At 40.0% G+C, this 13725-nt stretch overlaps 1 protein-coding gene across 8 annotated transcripts in view; it reads left to right on the top strand.

The window, feature by feature from the left end:
• Nucleotides 1-13725, top strand: part of MOB2 (MOB kinase activator 2) — a 108788-nt gene that overhangs the window by 48384 nt on the left and 46679 nt on the right. The window contains exon 1 of one of the 8 annotated variants that reach the window (XM_064425206.1): nucleotides 5812-5967. The exons of 6 other annotated variants lie outside the window; for them this stretch is intronic. In XM_064425206.1, the coding sequence (XP_064281276.1) occupies nucleotides 5930-5967 (38 nt within the window). In that variant the 5' untranslated portion in view covers nucleotides 5812-5929. Of the gene's footprint in view, nucleotides 1-5811; nucleotides 5968-7407; nucleotides 7443-13725 lie in introns of those variants that run through there. One more of the 8 variants, XM_064425208.1, reaches the window with a different exon arrangement.

Raw genomic sequence — 13725 nt, 5'->3', positions numbered from 1 at the left:
AACTTTTTTAGTTGAAAAATTGCTTGTAGCTTTTAGCACCTTAGTGTAAGACCACTTGGCTAAATTAAAAAAAAAAAAAAAGGAAAGGATAAAGGGATAGAAGCTAGTTGTGCCATAGAAAACAACTATTTTTCTTTCTGCTTGTTTTGTACAGGCTTCAGGGATTTCTATGTGCCTGATCATGTTTAATTTTAGCTGAAGTCTCTTTCTCAGAAATATCTCTCCTGTTCTCCCTCTGTGGTACTTCCACACTTCTCCTGGATTGTATCATTAGCTAAATTTTGCAGCAGAGACTTTTATACCGACTGGGACTTGTTGGGTGGAGCATGTTGGTAACTCATACAGTTCTTTCCTGTTCTTGGGCTGGAGGGGCAGTGCCTGCTCTAAATTACCTGCTTGCTGCTCTTGCCAAAATCATCAGTCTTCTCTTACTATTTTTTATGTTACTTTATGAGCCTTCCTTTGAGATGGACGGAGTTTAGGAGGCTGGTCTGAATGGGGGTCTTCATGCTCTGCAGCCCTTTGCCAGAGTTCTATAAATACCTGTTGTCCCTGTGCCCAGCTGCAGGAATCAGGGCAGCCTTCGACTCCCACTAAAGCATTTCTTTTGCCACAGTAGTTTTGTTAACCCTGTGTAAGCACTTCTCTCTAACATCAAAACTAATTACTGAATTCTGCCCAGCTCCTTCTGTTTTTAAAACCTAAAAACCATTTAAAGTAAATTGAACAGAATGCACTTGAGTACCGTGAAGTCCAGTTCCACACTTCACATCACATTAACTCTTTTGGCTGGCCCTTCCAAAAAGCGATGTCTGTGTTCATTTGCTCCAAGCCCATCTCCCAGAAACTGCCCCAAGTGGGGGATCAAAGCAGGCAGTGTGCCAGAGGTTTGTGTTTCAGACAGTTTGGCACACACTGAAAGCTTGGTCTTTCCTGTATAAAGCCATGGGCAGATGTCCACTAAGAATGATTAAGCAAAATTTATATAAAGCCCTTGTAAAATGCTCTGTGTGTTTTCCTTTCTTTTTTTTCCCTTCGTCCCCTATACTCTTGATTGAGACATTTTGTGTGGGTGTGTATTTTTTTCTAAATTTATAAACCCTGGCTTTTGCCCTGGTCCGGTAAAACCACTCACCCACCCTTTTCCGTTTCCAGGCGGATTGCTGTTCTGTTATTACAGTTCTGTAACTTTCTCCAACACTGTCCTCCTTTGCTTATTATAAACAGCTTGCAATAACCCTTTCAGTGCTGCTGTCCTTTTCGCTTTAAATCAGGACTGCCTGTTGTATTCATTATAGAAACCAAATCAAACCAAAAATCTTGTCCTAAAAAGCAGATTAAAGACTTTTCCCTCGTTATGGCTCTCTCTTTGGTTATAGGAAATTTATTATGGCTTTCATTTTTATATTGACCATTGTAGCATCTCCACACAGGGCTTTTTTCTTCCTTTTCAATACTAAGCCAAAATCTCCGGTGTAATGGGATTTCTTTACAAGTTTGGCAAAGAAATCTCTTCAGCTCTGAAGCTGAGGCAGCACTGTCTTCACATGCCAAATGAATCAAAAAAAAATTGGGGATAGCATTTACATCTAGCTATAGATTTCCTGTTCTACTTCTCCTCTTTTACTATTTCATTCCCTATCAAGCAGCAATTGATAGTGATATGCAAGATCTCTGTCCCTCTAATATCAGTGTTTAAATTAAGTCTGAATTAGGTAAGTGTTTAGGTAGAAGTAAAGTGAACGTGGCTGACCCACTGTTTGTGCTGGAAGTGTATAATCAGCCCAGAAAAGCAGCCTTAAATTTGTTTCCTGTAACAGTTCAGTACTTCATTGATTATCTTGGGAATTAACTTGGACAGTCCTTAAATACAAGTTATGATGCAAGACAGTAGAAAACAAGGTTAAGCAGTAAGTTAGTGGGTATTTTCCAGAGAAAGAGAGTAAATTGTTTCTTCAGTAGTCAAACAGACGAATTCAAGTAGATTTTTCAAAAGAGGACAAACAATATGCCTATAAAGTAATGATAAATATACTGTAGAAGTAACTTTTTAACACTTGTGAAAACCTTGGCTCTGCAAATAGGGTACATATGGGCACTCTGTCTCCTCTCTTTCCTGACCAGATGCAGAGAACTGAGGTTGCTAGTGAATATTTCTTTTTAGATGTAGAAAGATGTTTCATTCATATGCAAAGCTCCCCCTGGATGAATAATTAAGCTCTGAGTGTACTGTAAGTCTGTCCAAGTAGTGGAGGGCTGGCTTTTCTCTTCTGTACTCAGCCTGTACATTTCCTTATTAAATGGGAATTTATTTAATAGGAATTGAAATAGATCTTTTAATGATGTTTTCAAAGCTCAAAGTAGCTGGGACATACATGGTTGAAAATGGTAAATCATCCATGCTAATTTATGTTACCTAAGGAACTGCTCTTTGAGCTAATGTCCAGAATAACTAGGCCAAATGGTGCTGTTGAAATTCCCCTTGGAAGCAGAGCAGTAATTGGATGAATGTTTAGCCTGTGAACAAAAAAATCCATGCTAAAGTTTATGGATTCTGCTTGGGAAAGGGAATAAAAGAGAAGTGGGCTGTACAAACACTTTATTTGTCAGAAGGGGTCTTAAGGAGACATAAAGATGTTTTCCCTTCTCCCATGTGCCTTCACCACAGTGAGGATGATTCAGCCTGTGTATAGTCTCTGGAATGCATACGTGTAGGGAGAGAGAAGAGAATATCTGTAGGTGCAGCTAATTGAAAATACTGTAGGAGATAATGTCTATAGCACATTGCCTCACCATGGAGTTGCCTATTCAGCGAGTTTATCATCTTTATGTTGACTGAAAATAAGGGGCTTTTTAATCTCTGTGAACAAAACACATTTCTCCAGAAGACCTCTCTGAAGCAGGAATTCATTGTTTCTGAAGTGGTTGTGTTGGCAAGTAGGCTTAGCTGTGTTCCTGTGGTAAGTTCTTTTGTCCATGATAGCATTTTGGGATCCCAGCATCGATGTGGCCGACTCTGGCACTGATTGGAGAGTTTATATTTAGTTGCTGGTTTCCTATAATAGTTTTCAGATGGAGATGTTAAAGAACACATACCCTTGTGCTGCTGTAATCCTGAAAGAGCATGGGGGAGTGAAAAAGAAAAAAGGAATTGATGTCTTTCTGCAGAAGTGGAGTTATGAAAAAACCAGCATCTGCTTTCAGCAGCAGAATTTTGAAATTAATTTTTAAAAAATTAGGTAGCAAGTGAAAGCAAAATGCTCAGAAAATTCATGGCTAAATCACTTACATTTTGTCTCCAGAAAGGCACTTAAAAAAAGCTGTGGAATGGTCACTTTTTATTATTACTATTACAAAAATATATAATTCTCCTGTTTAGTCAATTGCTGTTAAGTAATAGTTATCAGACACCACCTCATGACAGCTCCCATGTTCCATATTGCTGGTGCACCTGCAATGCAAATTAGTAGATACCCAAAGAAAGGCCAGTGTCATATATGATTCAGTTGTACAGTCAGATGTATCTTTTATTTCCAGTAAAGCTGCAAACATACCAGAGCCTGGATTTTACTATGAGCCTGGATTTAAGGTGACCTCTAAAATATCATATTCCAAGGAGAACATTGAGTACAAGTTTTCATTTGAGATGGGTATGCAGAGTATTTAGAAATTATCTTTATGTAGCATTTTTGATTTATTAACTTTATCTTTTTATTCTCTAAATTATTAGCCAAATAAATCATCCTAGTTTACTTTGATAAGCTTCCAAGAATGTGTATGCTTTACTCAGCACTGGTAGGTAGGTAGCTGCCTGCAGGGGCCGGACTTCGAGCTGTTCCGTGGCCATTGGGAATTTTGAGGGACAGTGGGACCTGACTAGCAACTGGAATAATCATCCCCTGGTGCCAGCCAGTACGTAGGCAGGATCGTTGTAAAGCTGAGAAGAACATGAGGTATCACTCCCTCCCAGAATATGACAAAAACAGAGCACTGCCACCACTGTGCTTGTAATGTGTTGGTCCTATTTGGAGTCCTGGCCACTCTGTCTTGTTTTGAGGAGGAAATTCTAAAGCATGCTCTAGTCTGGTTTGACTTGAGCCAGTTTGTTTCATGGTTACACAGCACAATTTTAATTTTTTTTCTGCCAGCTAGAACTGGGAGCAAATCATAGAGAAGTAGGGATGAGAGACACCTGCAGAAGTCACCCAGTCAGTCTACAGCTCTGGAGCAGGATCATCTCAAAGGCCTGCAATAATGAAGACTCCATAACCTATTCCTCTGCTTAAAACCCAAATAGACATACCAGGCAGAATAATCCTAACCTGCTGTGTTTCTTGCTTAATTCAAATGCCTTTGTGATGGACAGAGCAGGAAGAACATTTTGTTTTCTTTCTCTTTACATTCTTGGAAGGTGTTGTCTTGTTTTTCTCTCTCAGTTTTCACATCTGTAAGACAGATAATCTTCCTGATGCTCTCTGGGCTACAGCTAATTCTACATCTGCCTTCAACTAGGGTGCCATGGGTTGAGCACAGTGCTCCAGATTAAGCCAGATAGATGCTGAGAATTTCTGTCCTGTAGATGCAGCATGTTCGTACAGCTCAGTCTCATTGCCTTTTATCAGCAGGACCACATTGATTTCTTCAGCCTATAATTCAGTGTAACTCTTTTTCTCTCAACATTTGTGATCTATAGTCCCTATACAGGTATTCTTGATTATACCTAACTGTATAATCTGAGGCACCTATAAAGAATTCAAGTAATTTTCTTTTTTTTTAGGCTGGTTTTCTATAACTGCTAAACTACTTAAAATAAAAATTCAGCTTGACGAGTCTTTTACTGTCTTTAGACATTTGAGCCATTAGAATAAGAATTGTGTTTTAGTCGGGCCAGAGTTCTATGGGATTGATTGCTTCTGCTTTTTAGCTAGTGAATATTTAATCTTTGTCTAGTGTGCAGTTTTCCCATTATCCTAAAGCAGTTTCACCTGGGCCACAAGTGATGGTTATTTCAACATCTGTTGATAAAAATATTTTTCGTGTGATTTATTACTTAAGTCGGTGTTGATCTGTTCGCAGGCAGTAAATGATCAGCAGCTACCTGGAGTGATTTTTGCATTATGTGGTAGACTCAGCAGACATTGAGCTGTGCAGCTCTTTGGTTCACAGCTATCAGGGTGAGCAGAAAGGGGAGGAAAACAGCCTCAGCAGAGACACTGCAATGCTGTGATTTGTGCAGGGCAGCTTGCCCCACACTGGACTGCTAGAGGATATTTTTCCCTGCAGTATTCGAGTGTGACTTTAGATCTGCCTGTTTTTAACCTACTACAAGGAAAATAAGCCTTTTAACCGCTAATCGTATGTCCCTTTCCACATGTGTAATTTCTGACTTCATACTGAGGGGAGGAAAAAAACTCAAAACAAAAAATGCTGAGTATTTGTTATCTAGGACTTCTCGTTTAGTTGCCTTGTGCTCTGAGGGTGCTTGAGTAATAGTTGCAGCAGGGCTGGTGAGCAGGAGGGAACAGATCTGAAGCTGCTCTCAGGCTTTTCTGAAGAGCAGCTCACTGATCAACTTCAGCTTTCTACAAAATTTATTCTTGGACGTGCAGGGAGAGCTTTAGATACTTTATGAAAAACTCCTCTGAGTTTTTGCTGCTTTTTTTTAGTGGGCTCCAAGGTTTTGTGAGGTGCATTGGGGAGATTTTACACCTCCAGACTCCTGTTTGGCTGCAGGCAGTTTCCTCTGGGCTTCCTGCTCAGTGGCTCTGGTGGTGGTTTCACATTGTTCCCCACTGATGACTCAGAGAAACAGGAAAGAGATCCCCTGGTGAACAAAAAGTGCAACCACCAAACAGGTGCCTGTATTCTGGTGTTGCAGAGGACAAACCACCTCATTCTGGACTTTTTCCTAAGATTCTTATCTGCAAGTATGAGACTCAGGAGGAATGGGTCATACACGCTGAACGGGTAAGAAACAGCCTGCATCCTCTTTTGAAACTTCATCATTAAAACCACGTGAAAACAGAAGCCTTTCTTTTCCTCTCTAGTGACGGGGTACGTGAAATAATGGCCATGCCTTTTGTCTCAAAAAGAACAGAGGAATACAATGTAGGAAATGTGCAGCTTATTTAGCTTTGTTTTCTTCTGTGTCTTGTTGGATTTGCTTTTATAGTGCGTGCATTTGGTGGGGGCGGGTTAGAGTTGTCCATATGTTAAAATGAGGTGGATCTGCCCAGTAAAGCCACGAAACATTAGAAACTCTGTGATTCCTGAGGAAGTGCCTGTGATAATTATTCTAAGTACTTTCCAGCTTTTGATACAAAAAAGCTAAACTCATTTAATGTGATGCTCCCCGACACGGAATATAAATTACTTTAAATTTCACCAGTCTGAAAAATTAGTTTAAGTTTTTGCTACTTGAAACTACTACTCTGAGTTACTTTGCTAGCTTTGTGGTTTTAAAAATACTGATTTTATTTCTATCTAATTGCTGTGTCATCTTCTCAGTAACAGAAAATATACCATAACTGGAATGATAATGAACTAAATATTCCTTGTTGAAGGAATTTTGTAAAAATTGAAAAGAGAGATTTTTCAGGTGAATGGGTTTTTTTAAATAATTGTGTTTGATTTTTACTAAAGCAGATTCTTGTGTATCTTCATAGGATGTAAGTTTTATTTCTGAGCACAGCTTAGCTGGTCTGAAGAGGACTTGTACTGCCACTGTGCAGTGGTGACTGTTTACTTGCAGGTGACATGACAAATGAAGAAAGTTGGTAGTCTTGGAGTGTCACTTTACTGAGCTGCCTTTAGCCCTGTGTAATGAGTAAGGGCTGAGGTAAGTGCTGCGTGGTGCAGCTCCTGAAAAGCCCAGATGTTCTGGATGTGCCTCAGAGTACAGGTGTGCAGACCAACCCCACAGTGCCTTAGACTCACAGTCCAGGCTGCAGCCCAGTGGCAATCTCTGCACAGGAGAGGCAGATCCCAGCCCAGATGGATTGGGAATACTTTGGCAATGTTCAACTGGACTGCATTCGTTTTTGCCTCCACTGGTTTGCCCAATGCAGCTTAGAAGGATCTTTTGCTTTGCCAAAATATGTTTACATTTGATTTTTAAAAAAATCCAAAATTTGATTAGGATTCTGTTTTCTTAATGTTAAAGTAGTTAGGTGTTAACATCTTTGTGACACATCCTTAACATTTTTTTATGACTGTAATAAAAATGCCATTATCCAACTGCATACAGGATCAAACATAATTGAAGGTTACTATCTTACAGTGTTTGGTTTTAGGCTGATAAATTGGTCCCTCAGTGGGATTGGGTTTGTAGTAGAGAGAGGCTGAGAATGTATTCTAATGAACTTGGCTTTTTTGCAGAGGCTTGTGACCTTTGAGAGATTATCTTAGACAGTCAATTAAGAAATGATGCTGAAAAGCAAAAGGTAATGGATATTGTTTATGTTAAATGAATTTTTTTAAACTGTAGTTACAAGAAGTACAATCTTTCATTGATTTGAGTTTTATTAAAAATGAATGCTTGGTATAGAACTTCAGGGAAATGTATTGTGCAAGATCACCCTCTGTATCTGTTCTGCCTTGTTGTAACTTGCAAGACGATGAATAATCCTTTTAAGGAATTTCACTTGTTGTGGCCCAGTGTGTACCTGGCATTACATTTTACAGTGAGCATTGAACTGGAAGTGTTGTATTACAGTGAGTAAAACCAGGGGCATCCAAATGCTTGCATGAAAAAGAAGCTTCAGCTGTGAGTTTGTGGGAGACTTCAGTATTATCTGATTCTAACATGCTGATCTGCTTTACTTTATTAAACAACAGATGCTGAGGAGTTGCTTTATCTAATTAAAGAAATTCCTTTTATGTTTATCTCTTGCCTAGATGGTTTAATAATGCAAGGTAATGGAAAAAGAGCTTCAAGTATGTTTTCCTGTTTAGCCTAAACTTTTGCCATGTCAGCAGAAAAGCCTGTTTTCATCTTCAAGGGTTTTTGTTTGGGACAGTGTGTTCCACTTGTCAGGTGGAGAGGCACCCTGTTGTGCAGGTCACTTGAGGAGAGGGGAGCTCATTGGGGTGGAGTGTTGGAGGGCAGATAGTTACTGTGGGAGTGCTTTTTGCAGTGCTGTGCATGAAAACTTTATTATAAAACAAACAAAAAAAATAATAAAACACACACACACAAAAAAAACCCCAAAACAACAACAACAAACCAAAAAACCCAACCCCAAACAAACAGACAAAAAAAAAAAAAAACCCCAAAAATGTCCCAAAACGAAACAGGAAAAAAGGGGGTTGTAAACAAGGATGTTGTAGCAAAAGTCATCATGATAAGTTTTTTTCCATTGGGTATGATTTGCTCAGGCTCTGATTGCAGTTGTAAATTCATAAAGGGGGGAGAGAGATTGCAAGGGGAGCTAAGATACTTGAAGATATTTTCCAACCTACCACCAACAAAAAGCCTCCCCTGCTTCCCTTTTCTGCTGTTCCATCGCACTTCATTTGACACCAGTGTAAGAACTGTACAAACATAAACAGGAAACACAACTAAAATCCGGAGTTTCACTTAGAAACAGTGATTTATAGGTATTCTTTGAGCAGGTCTCACTGGACGTGGGCATGTTTGCTCTTGCTTGTTGAAGTGGGTAATTGTTGGGCTTGTGGAGACAGGGATCTGGTGCTGAGATTCATCAGAGGACACGGAGTTAGAAGACCCACTTATCTTGCTGAGACTGAGGTAGAAATCTTACCTGCCAGCATCTCTTTGACCATGTTGTTAAGTCAGCTTTGCTGTTGTGTGCTATCCTGCCATATGCTGATTGTATTTCTTTGCATTGCAAAGTTTCTTTGTATAAATGATCTCTTTTGAAGGTCATCTTAGCTTGGGAGATGCTCATTTATTTGCTTGGTGCTGTGTTGTGACACAGTGACACTGAAAAATGCACTGGCACTGTAATCATTGCAGCATCAATTTTTTTTCTCTTTGCAATTGCTATTTCTTTTTTTATCTTCTCTTGACCCTTTATCATTTGGAATTAGTGATACTCTGTATTAGTCTTTGCAGGCTGTTAGGGTGTCAAATAATAAATATTGTTTACTACACATCTATTTCCTCTTTTTCTCCAAATGACTTGAGTTTAAGGAAGGGTATAAATCCAAGCATGCATTTCACAAGATATGATCTCAACACAGCTTGAACTTTGGTCACAGGTCAAACTTCCTGTGTCTTTTAAATCCTGATGTACAGGCCTGTGCATTCCTATAACCTTCACAGTGGTGCAGACATATCTGTGTCCCCTGGTGTCCCTGCAAGAGGCCATGCCCTCTGCAGGAAGGCTTTGCTGCAGTGCTGAGTGGGTTGTGCAGTTGTACAAGTGAACTCCTCTGGTGGGCAGCTTGCTGACTTCCCTCCCAATAGCATGGGGACTACTGACCTACAGCCTACAAGGTAAAAATTGCACCCACACTGGGCTTTCTGATGACCCTGGCCAGAGAGCCATGTGATGATTCTCTTCTGCTTGTCATGGTAATTTTGACAAGGCCATGTGAACCACATTTGGCCTCAAAGTTCAGGTTCAGAAGCTTGTCAACTGATGGCTCTGAAATCTGAGCAATAATCTCTGCAACTCCTGCACAGTGGCCATCCCAAACCATAGTGACAGAACTGAGCAGCATGTGCAAGAGATTATTTGCTGAAACACACGTATAGCACAATTTAAAATGTTTAGATGTTAATTAAATACTTTTTATCTTCTCGTCATTGCCCCTACCTGACTCTCCACTGCTGAATAACTCCTGTGTGGCATGTTTTCCTGGGACATTAAGTACCAAAAGAACATATAGCTAGATCATGCATTCAGAAATGTGGTGGGGTGAAAGCTTTGAAAATGCAGTATTTGCAGCTTAGCACCTCAGTGTCTGGGCTGCTGAGGAGCACTTGCTCGATTTTTCAAAAGTTTGTGTTTCACTTGTAACGTTGTTGCATCAGTGTTTCACCTGAGAGTTCAAATAGTTGGGCACCTTCCTCTGCTCAGCAGTGCCCTGGGCCCTTGTGAAAAATGTTCTTTTGAGTCCCACTCTGCATGGAAGGGATGTTTTAATTTTTTTTTTTTCTGCATTCATCTTGGATCTGTGTGTGCATGAAGGTGATTATCACAATCAGAAACAAATTCAAGTTGGATGGGGACAAAATATTTTGGAATATCTTAATGATTAATGGATGCTCACTAACTGATAAAAAATATTGTTGGCCCCAAGATGTTTCCTCTTTTCCAAGCCACTGCTTTAAACTAATGACTTTTGATTTTGAGCCAAGTACTGAAATTGAAAAAGAATTTGTTTTTCTTGTGTGCTTCCGTCTTGCACTGACGTAAAGCAGCCAAGGAGAGAAAGTAGTATCTTATGTTTGTTTTGCCCAAAAAAGTAGAAATGGAAAAGAACATAGTAAGTCTGCTTCAGAAGGCCTTTTTATTAAGTCTTATTGCAACTGCAGGAAAAATATCTTTGAAGGATGTGACAAAGAGCTCATGAAAGCTTGTTGAAATAGCTCGTCTGGCAGACTGAGGTAGTATGAACACCCAAATATCTTATCTGAGGAGAAGCAGCTGTTTGAACTTCTTTACAGTCCTCCCAAATAACCACATTTTCTGTCATGAAAAAAAGGGGAAATCTAAGGGTAGCCGTACAGACTGTTATCCTTGGAAAGCACAGACAAATGTATCAGCGCCAAAAACATAGATTGTCCACTCCAGAGATTTTTTGATTGGGAATCCATTTTTGGAGAGTAGTCTTTAGAATGCTTTATGCTGTGAGAAAATGCAAGCCAAGGTACAAAATGCCAGCACTCCTGGCTGAGCTCTGCCTGGTACCTTAGTACTTTCTTGGTCAGCTATAGCCCTCTCCTTTTTGTAACTCAGTGACAGCTTTACTCCCTATGCTTGCTGAAGCTGACAGTGATCTTCATTCATGTACCTCAGTTACAAAGTGAGATGGCTTCTTATATGTCATAGAAATGCCCTTATTTTGCTGCTTTTTGGAGAAGGAGGGTTGCTACAGTGTATGCAGGGATGGTGTTTGGATGTAGACATCTAAGGCAGCTCTGACTGCTGGGTGTGTACAGAGGGAGAACAGCCCCTGAGGACAAGCAAAATGTGGCAAATACTCTCATGCTATAAACAGCAGAAGTTTCCTTTATAAATAAAATACTTTGCTCAAGTCTCCCACTCCACTCCCCTGCATCCCATGTCTGCCATTCCATTACTGCACAGTGACACAGCCAATCGCTGGGGACAGGATTCCAGCCTCGCACCATTTCCCACACGCAGGAAGGGTTCCTGGCTGTTCCCGACCACTGCTGCCCCGCTGTGCTGGGAAGGTTCATTCCTGCAGCTTCTGCCTCCTGTGCCCTTCCCTGTGCTCTGACTGAGAGAGGCCCCATTTGTTTTCCTCTTGGCTCTACTGCAGGAACAGTATGGAGAGGTTATGGAGCTATCAAAGGCTGGAGAAAGAGGGTGATGATGAATGTAAGGGTCTTGAAAGCAAAGAGCAGGACCATGTCACCCTGTGGTGACAACAGCTTACCATTTGCAGCAATTCCATGACATTTCAGCATTATTTATGTACCCTAGGCACTCCTGCTACTGTCCACCTTGCTCTATGTTTGCTAAGTTTGAAATACAGTGCAAAATACCAAACCACTTCTAGAATTGTAATTCTGGCTCTTTGAGTGAATCTTCACCTTCAGGAATGGTCTTTGTCTTATAGAGGGTTGGGAGGGTTTTTTTTTTTTTCCCTTTAAACTATTCAGGTTGAGAAAATTGTAGAAAGTAGTTTGTAGAAAGCTGGGGGTTGTTCAGCCTGGAGAAGAGGTGTGGAGAACTACATCAGCTTTCCAGTATGTGAAGGGAGCCTGCAGGGGAGCAGGAGAGGGATTCTTTGTCAGGAACTGACAGGACAAGGAGTAAGGGTTCAAACTGAAAGAGGGGAAATTCTCTGCTGTGAGGGTGGTGAGGCACTGGAACACATCATGGGGATGTTGTAGATGCCCCATCCCTGGAAATATTCAGGGCCAGATTGGCTGGGGCTCTCAGGCACCTGGGCTAGTGGAAGGTTCCCTGCCCATTGCAGTGGGGTTGGAACTGGATAACCTTTAAGGTCCCTTCCAACCCAAACCATTCTGTGATTCTGTTGCCCTTTATATTCAGCCTAGCTGCTCACGTAAGATTTCTCCTACAACACAAGATTTATGATCTCACATGTGTTTTCTTTGGAATTTTTTTTTGCATGCGTGAGCATTCAAAAGTAGTTTAAGCATTTTTATATTTGCCAACAATATATGTGTAAATGCTTAAACTGCAAGCCTTATATGGGGAAAGTATTATAAATGTAATGCTTCTAAATAAAATATTTCATTAGAACTTGCACTGTGAGTCATTGGTGTTATATTAATAGTGTTATTCCCAAATATGGATTTGGAACCGGGCCTCCTTCATGGTGAATGCTGCAGATGACTTACAGAAAATAAGTATTTACATTAAATATCAAAATTTTTTTTGGGGGGGGGACCTCTTTGTCAGCCATTTATACAGATCACTGGGGCATATAGTGTAAAATAATTTTATAATGTCGTTCTGAAACTGCAGTACTCTATGCCAGTTGATACTTTAGTATCATATTAGAAAAGTTTTTGTTTTGTTTTTTTAATATGAAAAAGTGATTAAGACTCAGGCTGTGGCACAGAAGTATGCTCATTTTGATATATATTCTTAAAACTGGCCTGATCAGTTTGTCTCCCAAGTTTTGGAAATACTTAAATCAAAGAACAACCTATAGGAATATATGTTAATTCTCACAGCTCATCTACATGCAGCTAACAGCAACTTAATGGGTATTTTATTTGTCTCTGTCAGAAGCAAAGTTTTAATTCAGAACTCCAGAATGTGCTGTTGCAGGTCTTGTGTGTGTGTCTATTCTTCCCTCCCTCTATTTTTTCTTTCTTTTTTTTTAATCCCCCATAGTGTATGTACTTAAAGAGAATGTCTCACCTCTTGATATAAAACAATGTTGTCATGCAAATTCATGAGAACTGTCATCCTTGCTCTTATATAGAATCTCAGGTGGTAGGAAGTGCTCACCTTAGGATTTGAGTATTACCCTTCCCTGTTCTGGCCCCAGTAATCTGGACCAGAACAGGGAACAACTAAACACTTCAGATGCCTAATAAAAAAAAAAAATTCTTGGCATCTTCTCTGCCACTTCCCTCTCTCCCTACAAGTGAACTGCTTTCTGGAGTATATACTGTGGTTAGGGCTTATAATGAGAGTTGTATGTGTGCAGGGTAAGAAGTGCCCACTCAGACTAGTCATATAATTTATCTCTTTTACACCAGAACTATTAACAGCCAAATTTATAGCTCATTAGTAATAACTAGGGGCAATAAATTAACTGTCAGCTTTTATACCAGTTACTGTGAATTGCAGATACAAAAGCTTGATATGCACTGGACAGTTTATTTCTGCTTCTTCTCCCTAAGATGCTCTGAGGACTAGAGGTTTTTAATGGGTTGTTGCTGTGAAAGAATACTGAATAATTGTATTAAATGTAGCCATTTAAAAAGCATTTTTTCAGTGAATTCAGGCTTCCCATTAAAAGAGAATGAGAGCTGCTTTCTTTCCATGCCCACTGTCAAACCATACCTATAATAATGATGATGTA

The sequence above is a fragment of the Passer domesticus genome, chromosome 6, assembly GCF_036417665.1.
Source record: "Passer domesticus isolate bPasDom1 chromosome 6, bPasDom1.hap1, whole genome shotgun sequence".
NCBI classification, from domain to species: domain Eukaryota; kingdom Metazoa; phylum Chordata; class Aves; order Passeriformes; family Passeridae; genus Passer; species Passer domesticus.
This window is presented reverse-complemented; position numbering and strand designations above follow the sequence as displayed.